The 23,428-nt window shown below is 45.1% G+C and overlaps 1 protein-coding gene and 1 long non-coding RNA gene across 6 annotated transcripts in view; both read left to right on the top strand.

The window, feature by feature from the left end:
• Positions 1-23,428, top strand: part of FLI1 (Fli-1 proto-oncogene, ETS transcription factor) — a 120,535-nt gene that overhangs the window by 92,939 nt on the left and 4,168 nt on the right. For all 5 annotated transcript variants that reach the window (XM_083479331.1, XM_083479330.1, XM_083479332.1 and 2 more), the window contains 3 exons: positions 16,082-16,153; positions 18,547-18,609; positions 19,026-19,073. In XM_083479331.1, the coding sequence (XP_083335457.1) occupies positions 16,082-16,153; positions 18,547-18,609; positions 19,026-19,073 (183 nt within the window). The remainder of the gene's footprint in view (positions 1-16,081; positions 16,154-18,546; positions 18,610-19,025; positions 19,074-23,428) is intronic.
• LOC310695346 lies at positions 19,864-23,412 on the top strand. The gene is made up of 2 exons (XR_014520023.1): positions 19,864-21,096; positions 22,948-23,412. It is a non-coding gene; the product is annotated as an uncharacterized lncRNA (long non-coding RNA).

Raw genomic sequence — 23,428 nt, 5'->3', positions numbered from 1 at the left:
TCCTCCCTCCTCTGAAATTTGTGAGGCAGTTCTCTGCCCCAAAAGGATGCTATCTATCTATCTATCTATCTATCTATCTATCTATCTATCATCTATCTATCTATCTATCTAATCTATCATCTATCTATCTATCATCTGTCTATCTATCTATCTATCTATCTATCTATCTATCTATCTATCTATCTCATCTATCTATCTATCTATCTATCTATCTATCTATCTATCTATCTATCATCTATCTGTCTATCTATCTATCTATCTATCTATCTATCTATCTATCTATCATCTATCTATCATCTATCTATCTATCTATCTATCATCTGTCTATCTATCTATATATCTATCATCTAATAATAATAAGGAGAGTTGATTGGGGAACTGCAGAAATGGGCCCAAATTGGATACAAAAGTTTGCATACAGGGGAAAAAACCCCAGAAACGTTTGTGCAGATTTGTACAGGAAAAATTGCAAACGGATGTGGAAACGAGGCAGATTAAATTTAAGCCTGGAAAAAATGAGGGGCAGATTTGCCCATTTTCCTTAATGCAAAAATATTTCTTGCATATCTGTGGAGGGGGGGAGGGGCAGGTTTTTCCGCACAAAAGCACCAAGCCCACGTTAATCCTGCAACGTGAATTTTGGCAGTATGCAATCTGAATCCTACCCACTAAACAATGACTGTCTGGGAGAGCCCTTACTTTCATATAATTGTGCCCCATGGGATTGCAGTGCTCTAGATCCATGGAGAAAATGTCCTGCGGATCGCTCAGATGTTGAAGCCAGACATTTACTCTTTGGACGTCTGTTCATCTAGAGGCCAACAAGCGAAGAATCCTCCTTATGACTTTCCAGGCACAGCACCCCACCAGAGCCTGCTTGTTCTCTGACAAGGGGGGTGGGGCGGGGTCTGGATTTTAGCTAATTCATGCCTTTGCAACTGTCTGTTTCAGCACGAAGCCCACATTTTATATAAAAATCCCTTCTGCAAAGTGTTGTGTCTCGTGGTACTTCCACATTCCCACATCCTGCAGCCGCTGAGTCCATTTCCCTTAGCAATCACTTAATCTAAATCCCAGCTTCATCCTGGCTTTATAAGCCTAACCCTCTCCACCTACAGAAAAAAGAAGCAAGTAGCGTATCTGTTTCAGTTTAAGCTCTGCCAACATCTCCTGTGTGCTGACGGTTGATGGGTTTGGCTCTAGGAGATTTTGGGGGAGGGAAAAGGGCCAGGTCTTTTTATAACTTGATGTTTCATTGATTACAATTTCCTTTTTTAGATGTGTTTTTCGTATTTACAGCAGTAGCAGCATATAAAACGATGATATAATAATCAAGATCAAAGCAATGCAATTCAATATCGCAATTTTAATTTATTACCTGCCATTCTCCCTAAGGTCCCAGGGTGCAACCATTTAATAAAGAGCTTAAGAATTTAAAAGATGCAGCCACCCAAAATAGAGTGGGTCCTGAAAATATACCTCTTAGGTGTCAAAAGAGCTGCGTCTTCAGCATCCTCTGGATGCTATATAGTGAAGTTGCCAAATGTATCCCTTTGGGAGGGAATTTTACCACTTTGGGGCTGCCACAGAGAAGGCCCTGTCCTGGGCATCACATGCAGGTCCTGCAATATAATATATAACTGAGTGCAAAAAAAGGGGGGGGGATATATCCAGTACATAAGGTAAAACTACAGCTGGCATACACACGCATTTTAAGACTACAAATCTGCAATTTGACTAGAAGAAGCGGAGCAACCAGCTGCGAAATATTTCAGTTCAGAGAAGTGCAGCCTGTTGGATTGATCAATAATTGCTGTAGAGATGACAACAACACAAGCATAGTGGGAGAACCTCCGGATGTGTATACAGGACATGTTAGCATGGCCTCAGGCTGGAGAATGGTCTCCGCATCATGGACAATGTCCTCTAATCTCCTCAACTGACACCTTCGAAACAGTGTCATTTCCTTTTTATCAGAGCAGTTGATAAAGACGGAAGCCAAAACCTCTCGCCACATACATTTTTCTATAAAAAGCTCCGTTTTGTTAATCAGAGTAACATAGATATTATTTTAGTATTTAACTGGATTCTAAAAGGAACCTTGAGCATGCTTGTATGAAGTGCTTGGAGTGGGCTCTTTTGAACTCAGGTGTGCTTACTGCTGCCTGCGTAGGTTCTACTTGTAAAAAAAAAAAAGGTGCATTGAGCATTAACAAAAGATCTTCAGCCAGCTGAAATGCAACCTTTGGCTTTTAATTAGAAATGCAAACCCTCTTGCAAAGAAAGCTTAGCATTAAGTTTGCTAGCATGAACTGGGAACCCCACTGAAGAAAAGGAAAGAAGGACCCAGCCTCTACTTAATTATTTCCCTGATTCTTCCAAGTTCAATCTTTTTTTGGAAGCCTCCTTACTTTGTTTATTTATATGAATATATATGTACCACCCTTCATCTTATGTTTGCAGAAAGAAAACTAGTGTACAGTGGTACCTTGGCTTAAGTACTTAATTGTTCTGGAGGTCCATACTTAACCTGAAACTGTTCTTAACCTGAAGCACTACTTTAGCTAATGGGGCCTCCTGCTGCTGCGGAAGCAAAGTTCTTAACCTGAAGCATTATTTCTGGGTTAGTGGAGTCGGTAACCTGAAGCGTATGTAACCTGAAGCGTATGTAACCCGAGGTACCACTGTAGACTTAATAAAACCCTCACCTCTGTCATTAGCCAGAGCAAGAAGGGTCTGTCTAGGAGCCCAATACCCTGGTAGATGACATCATCTGCCCTGCTCATAAAAAGCTCTGCTCCTCTACCTTTGCCCTCCCCTACTTGTAGGGCTTTCATTGCATGTTACAGAAAAGGCAAGGCTCTGAAACGGGACTGCGGTTTTCCACAACCAGGAAGACAAAAAGACAGGCAGAAGGCAATGAAAGCAACAAGAATGCAAAAAGGAGAAAATGGCAGGTACCAGCTATCACGGACAAGAGGCCTGTGGGTTGTTTGTTTGTTTTTAGATCACCTGCTTCAGAGATTTGGGTAAGCTGCTTCAGAAAGCCTTAAGATTGCTCCTGGAGGAGGGACTGCTTCAAGCTTCACATTAAACCAACCTTCCCTGACATCTTAGGGGTTGATGGGAGTTGTGGTCCAAAATTCTCCAGAGGGCACTCAAGCCTGTGATGGCTGCAATGAATGCATGCCATGCCAACATTTCTTCGATGAAAATAGGGACGTCCTAAGGAAAGGTGGGGACACGGGTGGTGCTGTGGGTTAAACCACAGAGCCTAGGACTTGCCGATCAGAAGGTCGGCGTTTTGAATCCCCACAATGGGGTGAGCTCCCGTTGCTCGGTCCCTGCTCCTGCCAACCTAGCAGTTCAAAAGCATGTCAAAGTAGATAAATAGGTACTGCTCCAGCGGGAAGGTAAACGGTGTTTCCATGCGCTGCTCTGGTTCGCCAGAAGCGGCTTAGTCCTGCTGGCCACATGACCCAGAAGCTGTACGCCGGCTTCCTCGGCCAATAAAGCAAGATGAGTGCTGCAACCCCAGAGTTGGCCATGACTGGACCTAATGATCAGGGGTCCCTTTACCTTTAAGGAAAGGTGGGACATTCCTGGATCAAATCAGAAACTGGGATGGGTTCTGTAAACAGGGACACTTGGAGGGTCTGTGGACCTAAACCTTGATAGCTGGCGCTGATGAGGGCTAGTTTCTTCTTTTTGCATTCTTCTGAGTCCCCCCCACCACCACCACATCATAACCAGCTGCAATGAGCAGCGAGGCGTGGTTTTGCAGGTTGTGACGATGCACTCCCTGAAGAGGTGAAGATGAGCATAGGCCTTGTGGCTGAGCAATGGGAGATCATCACGAGGGTGCCTGCTTGGGGTGACACCCTTGTGTTTCCTGCTCTGTGTGGTTTTGGCCTCAGCAGAGGATGTTATCTGATTCTGCTGCTGCGCCTTCTAACCTCAGCCGCCACCTGCCTCGCAGGCAGAGAGAAGCAGTACGCAAACATTGTGTGTGTGTGTGAATGCGGCACCCTGCAGGTGCTGCCATTGTCTCCGCAGCAGCCGCCCACTTGAGTGCCCTGTGCCCTCCTCGCCCTCCTCTGAGCAGCCCGGCTGCAAGGTGGCAACAAAGCTCACCACGCTTGCCTCCAGCTCCTTCTCTGGGTGAATGGGTATCTGTTTGAAAATAATAACAAAAGCTTGTTTGGACGAAGCAAACAAGGAGAGCCTAGAGCCTCCATCTGAAAGCGGGGAGTGCACACAAACCCATCAACCTCACTGAAAGAACTGAGCCTCATTCCTTTCTGGACCCCTTGGGGGACAGGTGCTGAGACTGTAAACACAGGAAGGCAAGCAGAGAGAGACAGAGAGAGCATGCTCAGGCTGCAAAAGTAACCCTTCTGGGTTTTGTGTGGTTTTGTTGAATCTGGCGTAACTTCTGTCGCTCGAGAGCAGCCCTGTGTTCATTTTCAAAAGGCAACCTGGTTAGATATCTTTTTGTGCAGAGCATGCAAGAGGCTGCGTTTTATTTGGTGTCTGGCCTTCACGCCGTTAATGTACAGGGGTGCTTTCCTCATTTGTCTGTCTCTAAATAAAAATAAAAAAGGATCAGAGTAGAATGAAGAAGAAAAAAATGCCCACAAAAAATCCCAAGAAAAAGAAAAGAACCGGTTGGAAACTAGCACAGGGAATTGCTGTCTTCCCCCACCCCTCTTTATTAGATTAAGGGCAGAATAATTTATAATTCAAACAACAATCACAACTTGACTGTCAGTTCTTGAAATTAAGACTTCCAGAATGCAGCAAATGGATCCCATATTTGCTCAAACTGGTTTGAAAAATTTGGATTTCCCCCAAGCGCGCTTATCTTGTGCAAGTACATGATGTTCTAAGTTTAGTGTGGCGTAAGGAGAGCTTTTTCTGGACTAGAGAGTGTGTTATGCGATGCAGGAAGTCAGGAGTAGCCAACCTGGTGCTCTCCAGATATTCTTGGGCTCCAACTCCCATCAATTCCAGCTAGCATGCCCAGTGGTTAGAGATGTTTTGTGGGCTTTTTTTTTTTTTTTTTTTTTTGCTATTGCTATTCACATTTCTTAGTTGCTTTATCCAAAAAAAGGATCACAAAGGTCTCTAGATAAAATATAGATTAAAAAAATAAATTAAAAACCACATTTTAAAAAGTGCAAAGTACAACATTCCCAAAATGCTCATCCGACAATGAACTAAAAGATGAGCACCACAGGAGAGGATGATTTAACCACCAAAGGGCTAGGTGAAAAAAAACATCTTAGTCTGGTGCCTAAGAATGGACAAGGATGGCACTAGGCACATTTCCCCGGGGAGAGCATGTCCATGCGGACACCCTCCACACCTCCTTTGGAAGAGACACACTGTAAAGGACATCTGGTAAAGACTATGGGGCCTGGGCTTGTTTCCGCAGGATGATGTAGTTGAGCAACAATCCAAAGGGCACTCCAGAATTAAGTGGTATTGCCTACTGGGACTTGAGATGCACCACAGGTTAAAAGGGGATATTACACACTGTGGAACCAAAAGACTATGAAACTCATGGTCAGTATTTCAGGGGTTGTGTTTATTTGCACAGTATAACTGGGGTACAGAAATGACTGCTAAATTAGGAGATCTCTCTCTCTCTCTCTCTCTCTCTCTCTCTCACACACACACACACACACACACCAACAACAATTAGCTTGGCTGCCACCTTAGTCAGTAGGTATGCTATCATACCCTCCAAGATTTCTCCAAGGAAAATAGGGATGCCCTAAGGAAAAGTGGGACATTCCAGGATCAAATCAGGCTTTTGCAAATCCAGGACTGTCCCTGGAAAATAGGGACACTTGGAGGAGCTGTGCTATGCATTCCTTGTTGGTGTTAACTGGCTATTAATCAGCATTCATGGTTAGGAGCCAAGCCACTAAGCAAGAGAGCAGATTGCTCCTAACAGTATCACAGGCGGTTGTGGTTGTGCTGGGGAACATGCTCAGGTTGTCTCCGGCTCCCTCCACAACAGTCTGCCTTGCGGTTCGTGAGGCAGGTTCCTTTGGGATCAAGCCCGGCCTCCTCTGGACATTGGCTGAGGTTCCCCGTTAGCAAGCATCCCAACCGTACAAATGTACGGGGTTTCACGTCCTTGGTACAAATTGTCTTCAGCTGCCTTGGAGACCTGAGTGGTCCTAATGAGAATCATCAGGCTTTCCTGGCCAAGGAACAATTTTCTTGCAAACGAAATGAGGCTCCTCTCATCACTAAGTGGAACGATTTGGGCCTCTCTGCTTGTTTTGTTTTAATGGGAAAGAGTCTGTTTCGGTTTCCATGACTTGGCAGACCAGGTCAGATATTGCAGGGGCATAAGGAAAATGGGAGACATCACAAGGTAGTTTATTGTACAGGCAGGGTAGCATCCTCAGAACACCATTCGCGTTTTGCCAAACCAGATTTCAATATGGCAATGCAAAACGGCATGGTTTACGTCAGGAGTGGCTAAATCTTTTGAGGCTGAGGGTGGCCTTGACCCTCAGTCAACATACTGAGGGTTGTTCATCAAAGTGGGTGTGGCCAATGTGGGCGTGGCCAATGTGCAAAAGTGGATGTGGCGAGAACTTTAGAATTCTCAGGTCTTCTTCTTTGCCCATTAGCTGTTCGGCGCCATTTTAAATCCTTATTTTATCATCCATCGTTCAATTCAGCAAACAGCAGCGACAACAATTTAAAGGGACAAATGTAGGTGGTGTGCGCAGAAGACATGGAAACCTTTTGGCATCGCAACAGTGAGCACACACAAATGGTCAGAGATGTTGCTTTTTAAAAGGGGAAATTACATTTTTGTTTTTAAAAGGCCAGATTTGGGTGAGGGTCTTAGGAGTCTGCAAAAAGCTTTTGGCAACAGTTTTTAAAATGGAAAAAAAAATGGCAGAGAAGGGGAGGGTCGAGGACACAAAAAACCAACAGAGGACCCGTGGTGGAGGCAGAGGCCCCAGCCCAGTTGCCACCGTGGCAGCAGAGAGCTGGAGCTAAGGCAGCAGGTGGTGGTGGCAGGCAGAGAATGGGCACCGACAGTGAAAACTTTGTGGGTACCCAGGGCCCCCTGGAGATGGCGCCAGTGCCTTTTGGTAAAATGGCATAACAATAGGGGAACCACAGGAGCGGGTGTGTGTGTATGTGTGTATGTGTGTTTCATTTTATAGTTTTTAATTTGTTTATTTATCTAAGAAAGGACATACAGTTAAGTAACATGCAATGTAAGAAAGAAAAGAGACAGACAGACAACACAACTGAATGAAAATTAAACATACACACAAAATGCAAATTTGAGTTGTTTCGTTCATTATCCCTGAAGATTATTATTATTGGTGTTGGGAATGGGATGGGGGCAGTGATGCCTCTCTGCCCCGCTAAATTTTATAGTTTTTACTTATTTTTTTATTTTGTATCTTTGTAAATCACATAGAGAACATTGTAATTAAGTGGCACATACCTTGTTTGAATGAATGAATGAATGAATGAATGAATGAATAATTCTATGACCTTGATGGCTTTGATGTCCCAGTCTAATGCAAAGCAGGCACTCATGTACCCCTCTGTGGTAAAAATGCACAAACAGGACATATTTCTATTCAGATTATTGTAATTCTCTATAGATTTGTATATAAATCACCACGTGCATGTTTATGCAAACCAGTGTCCTCTTTTTCCTCAGTGTGTTTCCTCTTTTTTTGTGGGCAGGGTGGGGGGAGTTGCAATGTGCAAGTGGTTAGCCTATTGCAGATAGTGGGCAGACACCACCACTCCTGTTCCAACGAGGATGGCAGTCAGGGCAATGAGTTTAAAAAAACCCCACAACCTTCCCTACACGTGAGGTCCAAATCTGTTCTTCCCTCCAAACACACACACACACACACACACAGAGAGAGAGAGAGAGAGAGAGAGAGAGAGAGAGAGAGAGAGCGCTATGCAATGCTAAAAACTCTTTAACAAATAGCACCTCTTGCTGTGCCCTCAGAAGTAGAGTTACTCTAGAACAGGGGTCAGAAAACTTATTTAGCAGGGGGCTGGTTCACGGTCCCTCAGACCTTGTGGGGGCTGGACTATATTTTTTTTTGGGGGGGGGATGGATGAATTCCTCTGCCCCACAAATAACCCAGAGATGTATTTTAAATAAAAGGACACATTCCACTCATGTAAAAACACGCTGATTCCCAGGCTGTCTGCGGGCTGGATTTAGAAGGCGATTGGGCCGCATCTGGCCCCCGGGCCTTAGGTTGCCTACCCATGCTCTAGAAAGAGTGAGTTCTAGACCTTTTTCCACAAGGGAAGGATCACACGCCCCCATAAGTAATATATTGGTTTTTGAAGCATCTTTTGTGAATGAAGGAGGCCATCCTGCCAGGAAGACCTTCTGCAGATAGAAAAACACACCTTTGCTTACCCTGAGAGCCAGTGTGGTGTAGTGGTTAAGAGCGGTAGATTTCGTAATCTGGGGAACCGGGTTCGCTTCCCTGCTCCTCCACATGCAGCTGCTGGGTGACCTTGGGCTAGTCACACTTCTCTGAAGTCTCTCAGCCCCACTCACCTCACAGAGTGTTTGTTGTGGGGGAGGATGGGAAGGGAGAATGTTAGCCTCTTTGAGACTCCTTCAGGTAGTGATAAAGCGGGATATCAAATCCAAACTCTTCTGAGAGATTTCATAGAATTGGAGGGGAACCCCAAGGGTCTTCTGATCCAGTCCTCTGCAACGCAGGAATACTGTATCAGCTAAACTAAAGCATCCATGAGAGATGGGCATTCAACCTCTCCTGAGACTCCACCCCCTCCCAAGGGAGTCCCTTGCACTGTCAAACAGCTCTTCCCTTCATTACGTTCTTCCTGACATTTAGTTGGAATTGCCTTTCTTTTTAACCATCTCTCCCTCTCAGGAACCTTTGCATCTTTCCCTCATTCCTCCCCCCCCCCCTTTTTTTTACTGGCCAAACAACCCCAAATCCCAGTCAGGACTTGGCGGACCAAAAATTTCTGTCGTCCCCCACCTGCAGCCACCACCACGTATACTTTATGTTGTTGCTGCTGATGCTCCTGCGTGGAACTATAAAGTCAGGATTTTTTGGTTCCAGGAGAAACAGTAGCTTGCTCTTGGGAGCTTAAAAAAAAAACACCACTGTTTTCCTTTGAAATTCCAGCGCTGGTGTTGTGTCTGCATTTCTCCCTGACCCGCTTTGGAGGTAGCCATGTGCATTTTTCAGAGAGAGAGAGAGAGAGAGAGAGAAGGGAAAAAAGGAGGGGAAGGCAACCCCTCCTGGAAACAAAGCACTGTTGTCTCTGTGCTGGAGCAGGCCGGAAACACTGCTCACAGGGGATCCCTGAAGGCCAGGACTGTCCCAGCGCAAGACTCCAGTGGGCTGAATTCAACCTGACAGCTTGTCTGGAGCACTTTCTAAGTAACCATTATCCTTCCTTTGCCCCTTGCTAAATAAGGGGGCTTCTCTGCCCCCATCCATCTCCCTCCCTCCTTCTGCCTTGAGTGCATGGAGTGCAGTCCTCTGGCACATGTGTGCAAGGAATGCGCTGGAGGGGATACCTTTGCCCCCTTCAGAAAGATCCCAGACTGATCCGGGCTTTTTCCTAAGACAAAAAGTTAATGCGTTTCCTGATGGTGTGTTTCTACAGACCAACAGCGTGTGTCTTTCTCCAGCTTGCATTGCGCCTGTGCTCATGCGTACGAGGACTGAGTTCTGGCTGCATGCACCCCATGCAATTGAATCCCATTTCCTCTTGCCCAAGAATCCTGGGGACTGCAGTTTTTTTAAGGGTGCTGGGAATCGTAGTGCTGGGAAGGGTAAGCTACAGCTCCCCAGATTCATAAGAACATAGGAAGAAGGCTGCTGGATCAGGACCATGGGCGCCTAGGTAGTCCAGCATCCTGTAGTCACAGGGGCCAACCAGGGGCCCCCAAGGGAAACCCACAAGCAGGATTCGAACACAAGAGCCCTCTCCTTTCCTGCAGCTTCCAGCAACTGGCATCCACAAGCATTGCTGCCTCCAGCTGTGTAGGCAGAGCATAGCCATCATGGCTAGTGGCCATCGAGAGCCCTCTCCTCCTCCATGAATTTGCCTATTCCTCTTTCAAAGCCGTCTGAGTCGGTAATCATCATTGCCTCCTATGGGAGGGAGTTCCATAGTTTAACTTTGCAGAGAGGGAATGTGCGTCAAATGAATGGCATGTCCGCAGCCTCGCCATGCAGAAACAGAACCAGGGTCGTGTACTGGTTAAAAGTGTTGGATAAGGACTTGTTCTTCTAGTCCCGACTCGGCCGTAACGTTCACTGGCTGGCCTGAGCTGGTTGCTATCTTCCCGCCTAGCCTACCTTATGAGGCTCTTGTGAGGATTACGTTGGGGAAGAGGGCACAGAACCACGCAGATGCACCCTGAGCTGTTTGGAGAAATAGATCTTGCATTTCTATTGGCTGCAAGAGTGCAGAGTCCAATTCCTGAAAATCTGTTTGATTTTATTTTTTTGCTGGGTGGGCGAAGGCTGACAGCAGCATTACTTTCACCAGTGGAGTCCCAGGACTTAAACTAGTGCAGGGGAACTAACACCAGCACATCCCTGGTTGAGCCAGGTTGAGGAAGACCCACCTGTTGTGGGGGCACCTATTCTGAACATACTCATCCTGCCAGACCTTGGGCTTGGATGGTGGTTCAAGTGGGTGGAATTTCCCCCACCTCTAAAATCACTTTAAATTATTTTATTTGCATACGCTGCAACCCCACTCTCAACATACCTTTCCCTCGGTGACTAACAATGGAATAAGCATAAAAGTGCATTTTCTTTAAAAAAAGAAAATAATAAAGTTATTGGCATATAGATGAACACATCAGGAAGCAACTGTTTATTCAAGAGACTAGGGGTAGCTGACCCCTAAGCCAGATCTAGCCTGGCAAGCTGAAAGCTTGATCACCTCATTTCAGGGCTGTGGGGCTCCCTCCATGCTGAGATGGGGAGAGAAAATGTTTTCTGCCTGCCGGCCCACCTGGCCCTCCTGAGAGGTTGCTTACTATCAATGTGGCCCTCAGGCCAAAGGGGGTCAGCTGCCCATGAAGCAGGCGATTAAATCGAAATAGTTCTACATGTTAAAAGATGCTAACATTAGCTGTTCTTAAAAGCCTGGGAAAACCAGAAAGGCCAAAAGGAAAGTACAGTGGTACCTCGGGTTAAGTATTGTATTCATTCCGGAGATCCGTTCTTAACCTGAAACTGTTCTTAACCTGAAGCACCACTTTAGCTAATGGGGCCTCCTGCTGCCGCAGTGCCGCCATCGCACGATTTTTGTTCTCATCCTGAAGCAAAGTTCTTAACCTGAGGTACTATTTCTGGGTTAACGGAATCTGTAACCTGAAGCGTATGTAACCCGAGGTACCACTGTATTTCTTTAGGCAAGCCGTGATTTCCAGTGCATCTTATACACCAGGGGAGTCCCTGTAAATACTGCCAGACTCCAACCCCCATCAGTCCCAGCCAGCTTGGGCGAGGTCAGGAATGATGGGAGTTGTAGTCCAGCAGTATTCAGAGTCCCCCCCCCCCCCCGGTTCCGCATCCTGACAATGTAAATCAGAAGTAAGCGCCACTGAAATTCATGGGACTTACTGAGGCCTGAAGTATTTTATAGGCGAAGGTTAGCAGCTGAAGACGTCCCTGCTCCAAGGAACTTCCAGTCCGCATTTCAGCAGTTGGCTAACTGGGAGGGAAAGCAGCTAAGGCTAGCAAGGAGCGATTCAAAACTGAAGCCTCCCTTACAAGAAACACCAGCACAAAGGCGGCAGGCAGAGCTGCTCCCAGAAATTATCAATGAGGCCTAAATGGTCTGCAAATCTGAGAGATCTTTGGATGAAAGAGTCCGTGACGTTGTAGACATTGTTTAATATCCTTTTTCTCTGGTTTGCGATAGAGTCTGTGTTCATTCAAGGACCTTCTGGATGGAAACCAGATGGCTGCAAGATGACGGCTCTTGAAAGCCTCATAGGATTTATATTGTGCTTTTTAATTTTGTTTGGAATTGGACACACATTTGTCATGGAAGCCGTCACAGAGATCCTCATATCTGCTGAAGCCGGCAGGTTGGCAGCGAGCTACACCAGAGGGCAGCTCTTTCCCCCTCATCATTTGCAAAATATTGTTACGTGCCACCTTAGTCTCCTACATCAATCTCCAACATTTCTCTGATGAAAATAGGGGTGCCCTATTCCATAAGAGGGACACGGGTGGCGCTGTGGGTTATACCACAGAGCTAGGACTTGCCGATTGGAAGGTTGGCGGTTCGAATCCCTGCAATGGGGTGAGCTCCCGTTGCTCAGTCCCAGCTCCTGCCAACCTAGCAGTTTGAAAGCATGTCAAAAGTGCAAGTAGATAAATAGGTACCGCTCTGGCAGGAAGGGAAACGGCTTTTCCGTGCACCACCCATTCATTCTATGGGCGGGGCGGTAAGGCACATCCATTTGTTCCATGGCACAGAGCAATTTATTTCATTACAGTCATACCTCGTGTTACGTCCGCTTCATGTTATGTTCTTTCGGGCTACGTCCTGCGGCGACCCGGAAGTACCGGAAAGGGTTACTTCTGGGTTTTGCCGCATGCGCACAAGCGCAAAATGACATCACGCACATGCACAGAAGCAGTGAATCGCAACCCATGCGTGCGCAGATGCGCCGCTGCGGGTTGTGCTCTTTTCATGTTGCGAACGGGCCTCCGGAACAGATCCCATTCACAAGAGGTATCGCTGTACATTAATCACGATGATTGACTAGTCAGCCACAGCCATTGCCTAGACAAAGGGGTTGGTCTGGCCATCTTGTTTTTGTACATTCTACCCCACCTCCAAAGATACAAAATCCCAATAATTGGAAGGGACTCGAAGCATCATCCAGACTGACCCTACCCCCAACTTCCATAGCTCAGAGCTGCATCTCAGTGTTTGGCTGGGGTGGGGGCGGAAATCCAGCGTCTCCTGCCAACTTTGCCCAACTCAACAGGCTGGCTGTGAGCTCTGTCACAAGAATGGGATTGTTTTTGCAAAATAAATAAACAGAAACCCCGTGCTCTGGATTGCTTCCCTGGCTGAGAATGCCTCACTGTGTCTGAAACACATTTTGCAAGGCTCTGGGTTAGGTGGCTGCCGAGTGCTGCTGTGGTGCACACATTGCATTCATTTGGCTGATGGCAGGGGGTGGGCTTTGGAGCCAGAGAGCCAGAAAAATGTTGGCTCCCCTGAGCAACTATTGTCATTGTCATTTTGGAAAGATGTGGAAATGCACTCATTAAGTTCCCAGTTGTTGCTGATTCCAAAATCCCCAACCCAAAGCTCCTCTTCCCGGGGCCGTGTCTCCCTCGCAGGTTTCAGCTGGAATCATAGAAGCACAGAATGGTAGAGTTTGAAGGTACTCCGAGGGTCATCTAGTCCAACCCCCTGCAATCTTTTGTCCAACGTGGGGCTCGAACCCATGACCTTGAGATTAAGAGCCTCATGTGCCACCAACTGAGCTGTCCCAGCTTTTAGCCTCATTTCTTCTCCATTCTAGCTGTAGCGTTGGGCCAATGGGCTGACTCCATATAAGGGAGATTCCCGTGTTTCTATTGCAGAACGATGAGGACTGGGATCTTGCTTGTTTTTAGGGGAAGGACTGTAGCTCAGTGGTAGAGCATCTGCTTTGCATGCAGAAGGTCCCAGGCATCTCCAGGTACACCTGGTAGAGATCTGTGCCTGAAACCCTGGTCAGTGCAAACAGTACTGAGCTGGATGGCCCAATAGGCTGACTCAGTATAAGGTGGCTTCCTGTGTTCCTAGCGAGCTAATCCCTGGGCGATGAGACAGTCCCACAACCATCCCACATACACGCAAATACACACAAATAACTGACGAAACATGCATCATGCATACAGATGACTCTGCCTCTGTTTGTCTGTTGTTGTTTTTAAAAAATCCACACCAGCTTCTAGCATTTAAAAAAACGAAACCAGGAAAATACCAAGGAAGCTTTCCCTGCGCCAGCTGGAAGAGACAACAACATGAGGGTTTTTTTTCCATCTGACAATTTTTGCAGTCTTTGTCATTCCCAAAAGGAGCAGACAATAGGATCTTCTGGCTTTAATTTGTTTGGGAGATTAAAGCTGTTCTCCACCCCAAGAGCATTATCTCAGGACTGGTTTTAAAACTGCCCTTTCAAGGGTCTCTCAAGTGCCAGGTTCAGCAGATGGCAGGGATGGGAATTTGCACTTGTGGCTAAAGGAAAGCGACAGAAAGACAGAAAGTGGTGGGGTTTTTATTATTATTATTTTTACAAAAAGAACTGAAAATGATTGGCAAGGACCAAAAGTTTCCTCAAACTTTCTGGTGGTAGGTTGTCAGTTTCTTCTTCCTTGCAAAGTGTATTATTTCACTGACTCAGTGTGATCACATCTACTCTGTATATTTAATACATGATTATACAGCTTTTAACAGTCATGGAGAATCCTGGGAACTATAGTTTGCAAAGGGTGCCGGGAACTGTAGCTCCAGGAGGGCAGAACCATTAAAAAAAACTACGTTTCCCAGGATTCTCTGTGAGTGTTAACAGTGGCATAAAATTTCTTTTAATGCACACCATGGAGGTGACCTTGGGCCAGAGTCTAGGAAACCTGTCGTATACAGAAGTGCTGTGCAGACAGCACTGTTGTAGTTTTAAAGTTCCATAATGCTGTTTTGTTTTGAAAATAAAAAACCAATGAGCCACAAAAACGGGGCATCTCATTTGCTGATGGTAAAATGTTGGAAGCATTTAGTTTTTTAAAATGCTGGTTCTTTTCTTGTTGAGTAAGGCTGTGGCTCGCCCTGTTACTCCTTTTGGTATTAGGCTTTGGTCCTGTGGATACTCATTCAATAATATCTTCCGGTTTCAAATCCTGTTGATTCAGAGCTGTTACCCTGAGGCAAAATTCTTGCTCTCTTGGAACATGGAAATTCCAGGATTTATTAATTTTTTTTAGCGGAATTGCTGGCTGGAAAAGATCAAAGCCAGCATGTACACACATTGAGTATTAAAATGATAGAATCATGGAAATGTGGGGTTGGAAGGGACTCCCAGAGGTCATCGAGTCCAACCCCAACATCCTAGGGCTGCTGCAGCTGCCACCAAGAAGCAAAACAAGGCAGTGAGTCAACAAAAAGTGCAAGGGAAGTGGGAGGACTGAGGGAGGGCAGGCAAATGGTAAGAGAGGTTACGATTTGGCTTAGGGTTACATGTCAACAAGTGTATTCACATTTTTTTAAAAGGTCCCACAGGTAGATGGTGCCTGTGGTCTATTTGGCATGAGCACCCCCTGCATATGAAACAGGACACCCCTGTGTCCGCTTCCTACATACTGTATTTTTCGCTCTATAAGATGCACCAGACCACAAGACGCACCTAGTTTTTGGAGGAGGAAAACAAGAAAAAAAAATATTCTGAATCTCAGAAGCCAGAACAGTAAGAGGGATCGCTGCGCAGTGAAAGCAGCAATCCCTCTTGCTGTTCTGGCTTCTGGGATAGCTGCGCAGCCTGCATTCACTCCATAAGACGCACACACATTTCCCCTTACTTTTTAGGAGGGAAAAACTGAGTCTTATAGAGCAAAAAATACGGTATTCCTTTCAAGGTGCTATTGGCTACGTCCGTTATTTGCATGCTGCGTCTCCTGGGCTCAGCTTGACTTTTCAGACGTCTCAGAGCACCTCACAGCTGCCGATGGCAATGCCCGCCTCTCACATGGCTAGGCTGCAGCAAATCCAGGACAACAGGAGCGAGGGATCTGTGGCCCTTAAGATGCTGTCGGACTCCAACTCCCATCAGTCCCAGCCAGCATGTCCAATGGTCAGGGAAGGCTCATCAACATCATGGCTCATCAACATCTCAGAGAGCACTAGCTCGCCTCGATCCCTAGATTGTAAAGAAAGCAAGCACAAATTTTAAACCACCTCCTAAAACCAAGCCATTATTTTCTCCCGTTCTTGCCTCTGTGCCCTGCTCTAAATGAAACATTCGCTTCTTCTTTTTTCCTAGATGCTTCTTCCTACGATGCAGTCAGAAGATCAGGATGGGGCAATAGCATGAACTCCAGCCACAACAACAAAAGTGAGTTGCCGATGGCCTAGATGACAACTGGCACATCCTGTTTAACTTAAAAAAAAATTGAATGAAGCGCTACAACAATGGCTATGTCCACCGACTCTTTTCCTCTCTCACAAAGGAAAGAGAGAGTCTTTAATCCACTTTGACCTCAAAATAAGCAGAGACTTCAGCCGATTTCTTCGGTTAGGCATCTCAGCTGTCACTCTCATCTGTATCTCGGCTTGAGAACACAAAGTGTTCAGCTGAGATATAGAAAGGGAGAGTAGTGCCATTGGCTCTGTTGATGTTCATACCGTGGAGGAATGGGGTTAAGTGACGCTGAAGTCCCGACCACCTGTGTTACTGTGTTTTAATTTTAGTTTAAGCCATCTCAAGAACTTCCGTTAGTAAACATGTGTAAATATTGGGTTAGATTCAGACTTGCTTTATAAAACATGGGCTTTATTAAAGGACTCATGACAAGTTAGGCATGACTTCATTGACTCCCCCTATTTTCAGTGGGAGCTCTGCTCAGCTAACTCATCTATTTATTTATTTATTCATGTATTTAAAATATTTGTATGCCGTTGTATCATAAAAAAAAATCAAAGCAGTTTATAGCTTTAAAAACATACAATAAAAACCATTAAAAAGTTTCAAACAGACATCAGTTAGCATTGCGGAAGGGATGTTTACTTTAGCATCCCCTCGTAGCACAAAGTTTCTGGGCAGCTTAGAGTCATAAAACAATGTAAATATAAAATGAAACATTTTTAGAAAGCATTGAAATCAAAACTAAATAAATGCAAGCAGGATTTATGACGGGCAGATCAAGTTTTTGTTTTGTACCACCTAATCTGTAAATTCACCAAAAGCCCGCATAAGACTCTCTATGCTGTGATCGTTGACTTTTCCTCAGCCTTTGATTTAATAGATAGGGGACAGCTGTGGAACAAACTGGCCCATTCAAATACAGATGAAAGACTTCTCTGGCTCACCCAACAAGTACATCGAGGGAACCTCATGCAAGTGAGACTGGGCCTTCAAGGCAATTCCAATTAACAGAGGTGTCAAGCAAGGATGTATACTGGCACCCTTTTTTGATTTTTTGATCAGGATGCCAACCAAGACAGAGCACCCATCATTGCCACCCATTACTCTACTTGGTACCCCCCAAGTTAAGATCAATCACTCAAGGCCCCATTACCTTGAGACTCTGACCACCCCACAACTATGCAGGGCCTTTGTGGAACTAAGATTTCAACAGATGCCCATAGCATATTTGGAAGGGAGATATCAGGAAATTCCCCATATGGATTGCAAATGTATACATGGATGCAATCTGGCAGAGGACATCACACACTATCTGCTGATTTGCCCCCTGTATACAACGCCCAGAGGAAAATTTATACTGCCAATTCTTAAATGGCTTCCAGGTCAATCTGCACAGGACATAACAGTTGAACTCCTAGCAGATAAACATCTACAGGTACATATTACACACCAGGTAGCCAAATTTGCACTGGCAGCCAAGAAGCTCCATTCCAGCTACGTGGCTGCACTCCAATTTTAAGTTTTAATGTTGTAAATTTCTTTTTATGCTGTAAACTGCTACAGGTTACGTTGTATGATTTTAGATCAGGCATAGGCAAACTCGGCCCTCCAGATGTTTTGGGACTACAACTCCCATCATCCCTGACCACTGGTCCTGTTAGCTAGGGATGATGGGAGTTGTAGTCCCAAAACATCTGGAGGGCCGAGTTTGCCTATGCCTGTTTTAGGGGAAAGTTTCCTTTTATTCTCCATTGTAAAGGCCTTTGGCTATATACAATAAAATTGATTGCCTTATCAACTAAACAAATGCAATGAAAATAGGACACACAACACCCCTACGATTAAAATACACAGGGTTTTTTGTTTTTGTTGTTTTTACAAAAACAGAGAGACCCAAACTATTGTAGGCTATCTGGAAGGCCTGCATAAACAGACCACAAAGAAGAGGACCTTGGATTGACTGAGTCAATCTGAGAATATTTAGGGGAGTGGGGGGAAGCTAGCAGGACTGTGGGGGTTGAAGGACAGAGCGGCTTTGTGGTGAGGTGGACAGAGTGGCAAGGTGGGGCAGGGCAACTGGGAATTCTTCTCTGGATTGGATTTGAATCCAAACCAGAGAAAAATCCAGGAGCTGGTAAGGCTCACCTCTTCTCCGAGGCTGGCTTTTTTGAGCTCACAAAGTCTCTTGCTCAGCCTGGCTCAGGAGAACTTCACCAGCACCACTCATTGGTGAAAAACACGAACTATGGCGACAAGGTCTGCCTTCAAATACTGTATTACACAGTCTTCTTTTATTGTGCATGGAATCTGTTTCCTTTTTTCTCCTGCGATCTGAAATGCTTTCGTTTCTCTGATACCCCCAGGTCCTCCTCTGGGAGGGACGCAAGCTGTGAGCAAGAGTGTGGAGCAACAGCGACCCCAGCCAGGTACTGGTGTTGAAAGTTTATTCCCTTAGAAAAATATGTATATACCCAGCTAGATGGGTGGAGCATTATTATTATTATTATTATTATTATTATTATTATTATTATTATCATCATCATCGTCATCATCATACCACTATGACATAAGAGTGGTTTTACGCTTACCCAAATCATGCCTATTTGCCTCGTAATTCAGAAAGTACACAGAGGTGATGCACACCCTTAATAAATATTCTATGTATAACTATTGGTTACCCAGGAAATGAACAGCAAGCAGGGATCTCTCAGGTGCTCTTATGGACAGTGGAAATAGCATCCCGTTGAAGCTAACAATAACATTACAGTTTGCAGCTGTGATAAGTAGTCTTTGGTGCAACAGTGTCTAATTTTCTTTTCCTTTTGTTGGTCTCTTTACTTAGATCCCTACCAGATTTTAGGACCTACCAGCAGCCGTTTAGCCAACCCAGGTGAGTCTAGTGGGTCAACAGGTTAACAGCCCATGGGCTCATTCTATCTCTCCAGTTCTTAGATCAATACCTTATGGCTCTCATCTCCTATATGGGTTGCAGTTCTCACTCTGGGTCCCACCCCCCACCCCGTTCAATGAAACACTCACCAACTATTGGGGTCACATGTTGTTTTAGTTTAAGGTCACTGGGTTTCTGTCCAGGGAGCATTCCTGTTAGCTAAGACCTTTTTTGGGGAGGGGCGAGCACAGTATTCATTTTGAAGAAAGAAAGAAAGAAAGAAAGGAGGTTTGTTGAATATATATTGGCTAGCTGGAGTTTTCTAAATCCAATGCCAAGATTCACAAGGCTTGAAAAATCATTACCTGAACACAGACATCCTAAGCACAAGGAATATCATTGTTGAATTCCGAAGGCAGGTATGGGTGGGTCATAGTTGCATTGGCAAAACAAAAAATAAAAAATCCTGTCAGTTTCATCTGGTCCAAGAAATAATAAACCAATGTATGGCATTGACTTGATGGATCAGCTCATACCTCACCACAGCCAGTTTGCTCATTCACAAAATATTAGCTGGAATTTCTGCAGCTGGTTTGAGCATGTGATTACACTGTAACCAGGCAGAGGGCCTTCTCGGTGGTGGCACCTGCCCTGTGGAATGCCCTCCCATCAGATGCCAAGGAAATAAACAACTATCTGACTTTTAGAAAACATCTGAAAGGCAGCCCTGTTTAGGGAAGTTTTTAATGATTGGTGTTTTATCACACTTTTAATATTCTGCTGGGAGCCAACCAGAGTGGCTGTTCACAAGGCGAATTTCCTCCCTCTCCAATGGCTGCTATTTAACAGAAAACAAACAAGCAGAGTGTTGTGATTTTTCATTCATGGGAGCCGCCAGGTAGACCAGCTGTCCGGGGGCCCCAAAGGGAAACATAAAATTTACTGAGGATAATAGGTCATCCTTGTTTTTTAAAAAGCAGCTGCAGGGGGAGGAAGCGTGACCAGGTCTGACCAGGAGTAGAGCTATGAGGAAGGGTTTAACCCTTTTCACCACCCCCATGAAGTCCCAACAAAAATCCCCTCTGAAGCTTCTATTTAATTGAGTGGTTCTCAAACCTTTTGAGGCCACCACCACCTTGATTCCATAAACTTGCCCCCACTGCCCTATACCCAAATCTATAAATAGCATCATTCAAAAGAACACAATGCAGTAAAATTCGCAACAGTAACAATTAATTGCACGTTTATTCAAAATCCAATTAAAGCTATAATTCAACAAAATTTGATGTACTTGATCCAGTGACATCAGCTTTTCAAAATCTGATAGTCATTTATACCTCCAGCACCTCTTGCCTTTTAGTGCCCTCCTTGGTAATTCCACCCCCCATGGGGTAGTATCACCCACTTTGGGAACAACTGGTTTAATGGGGGACAGTTCATTATCACTCTGCGTCAAGGGGGGGATTGTTATATCCACCAGAGGAAACTGGCTATTGGTGCCACCAGCAACTTCTGGCAATGGCAACTTCATAGGAGGGAGGTTTTTGTCTAGACTACAGTATATAGAGAAAAGGGTTCCTAAAGCTGCAGTCCAGCCCCCACAAATGGCTGCCATTTCACATGCACACCCTGACAGATAGAGAAGATACATTCCATGTATCATCTTAACCAGGCATAGGCAAACTCGGCCCTTCAGATGTTTAGGGACTACGATTCCCATCATCCCTGACAACTGGTTCTGTTAGCTAGGGATGATGGGAGTTGTAGTCCCAAAACATCTGGAGGGCCGAATTTGTCTATGCCTGTTCTTGTCCGGTTCACATCCAGGAGGTATTGGGATTAATAGGATATAGACATCTCCAAGCCACCTGGAATGACATTGGAGACAAACCACCACCAATATTTTTATTCCATTTATAGCTCACCTTTTCCTGCAAGGAGCTTAAGGCGGCCTGCATGGTCCTCTCCCCTTCCTCAATTAATTCCCACAACAACCCTGTGAGGTAGGCTAGGCTGAGAGGCAGTGACCAGCCCCCAAACTCTTTTTTTTTTTTTATAAAATTTTTATTTGGTTTTCTGCTTTTATAAAGACAAAACATACACAAAGAAAAAACAAAAGACAAAAACATGTATAAAATCAGCAAATCCCCATTTCATAACCTTGTTCCCTGACTTCCCCCCACCCCCCCTCATGCATCCCAGTTTCAAGATTATGTCAGCAAGTTGATATTTCTCCTCTTAACAATCTTATTCATCTTATTTCCTTTTTTATAATAAAAATTAATTTTCATAAGTTGGACTTAAGTTCTCTTCCATCGATTTTCATTTTATCTTAATTAAGAGTCATCTTAACCAAACCTAAAAGTCTTGAGAGTTTTTAAGAGTCTCTTCTTCCCTCCCTCCCATCCCCGGTTTTTGTCCCTTCCCAATAAAAATCCAAATTCGAAGTTCTCAGCCTGGGTTCCTCACGTCCGAGGCTTTCAAATCTATTTCCGTTCCTCTCCGCCTGTCCTGTTGGTAGTCCTTTATAGCAGTCGTCAGATCTGGGAAAAGTTCTTTCACCATCAAAGTATGTCCTCTTCCGACAAGAAGATTCAAAGGTAGCTGCTGAAGTATTTCCACAAAGTCTATCTCTTCCAAGTCTAAGTCCAAACGGAGGCCCCAATCATATTTCTTTATTTTAAATTCCTGTACTCCATTTTGTCTTGGGGCCTCCTCCTTCTTCTTCTGTATCTCTCGCAGACTTGTGGTGAATATGTTCCCAGCGTCTCCTTGCTTGTATTCCACAGATGTCAACTTTTGGTTGTTGCTTCCCAGGATTACTTCTTCTTTTTCTTGTTGTTTAGTCTCTTCCAGCTCTGTAGATGTTGTTTCCCAATCAGCTGTGGATTCTTTCTCATTAAGGTCCTCAATACAAAGAGCAGAGTTGCCTGTTCCCAAGGTCATAGTCTCAAGTTGTTTGTTCATGGCCAAGCTCTGCTCCTGTAAGATTCCCACCAATTGAAACATCCTTTCGATTTCCACTAGTAACTTTCCTTCCACAGCCATTGTATCCATTGTAGTTTCACAGAGTTCCCCCTAGGGGGAATCTTGTTACTTATTTGCCTTTTCACCAGCAATCCTTTAACTAATTATTATTACTTTGTTTCCAACAGTTTCAGCTCAATTATAACTCGTCTTAGTCCATAGGAATCTTAAATGGCAATTTCTCACTTTAAACCGCCTGTTTGGCAGCTTTGACAGCTGTCAAACTCCGCAGCTCTAACGCAGGCACAGAGGCAGGACGTTCCCGAGCCCGGGAGGGGGGGTTGTTTAAAACAAAAGGAAGGTTTCCAAAACTCCACTCTCCTGCACAAAATTTCCTTTAGTAAAATCTTGAAAGTTAGTGTCCTTTTTAACTCACCCCGCCAAGGGTAGGCTCTCCAGCTTATCTCTTGTGTCGTTGCTTAGATGGTCTGCAAGGGGGGGGGGTGCGGACTTCCTTTTAGCACACCCCCCGGTCGTCTCCAATTGAAGGTAAAATTTTTATAAAGTCCCAATCCGTTTTACTCACGGGTGATTCTTTCAGTCCAAATTTTCAAGGAAGGAAGTCAGCGCTCTCCGGTCATGGCTCGCGGCTTCGCTCCACCGAGGTAGCGATCGACTCTCAGTGCCACGCCACCCCCGTATCCCCTCCGCAGCCTTTAAAAAGGCTCTTTGCGAATCAGGGGGGGCGCTTAAGGCACCCGCCGAGTCTTCAGTCCGCAGGCTTCCGCGCCTGCGGTTTTTAAGGGTCCCCGCGTCGCCGGCGCGGCAAAGACCCATCCTCAGTGGAGCCGATTCCCTCCGGAGCTCGGAGGGAATCCGCCATTTCCAGATCGCGTCAACCCGGAAGTTGACCAGCCCCCAAACTCACCCAGGGAGCTTCATGGCCAAGTCGGGGGAACTGAACCCTGGTCTTTCCTAGAGATGGAAAGAAGACAAAGTCTCTACCAGAGAAGAATGGCAGATGAAGTTGATGGACTATACTGAAATGGCTAAAATGACCGGAAGAATCAGAAATCAGGAAGACCAAGATTTTAATAAGGAATGGGGAAAATTATAACTGATCTTAAAGACCATTGTAAACAATTAAAATCATTAGTAGTATTGGAATATCACTTGCAGTTTAAGGGTGAATTCTGGACACAGTGGAGATGTAGAAGATTTGGATTATCATAAAAGATGCAGAAGGAAATGATTAATAACAGGACCCACAAAGGGGAGGATGGAAGTCCAGGAGATTCCTTGGAATCTTGTTTTCATGATATATGTCTGATATATCTCTGTAAAATTTTAATTTGAAAAACCAAATAAATAATTTTTTACATATTAAA

The sequence above is a fragment of the Podarcis liolepis genome (assembly GCF_965112155.1).
Source record: "Podarcis liolepis genome assembly, chromosome: 16".
Classification (NCBI taxonomy): Eukaryota; Metazoa; Chordata; class Lepidosauria; order Squamata; family Lacertidae; genus Podarcis; species Podarcis liolepis.
This window is presented reverse-complemented; position numbering and strand designations above follow the sequence as displayed.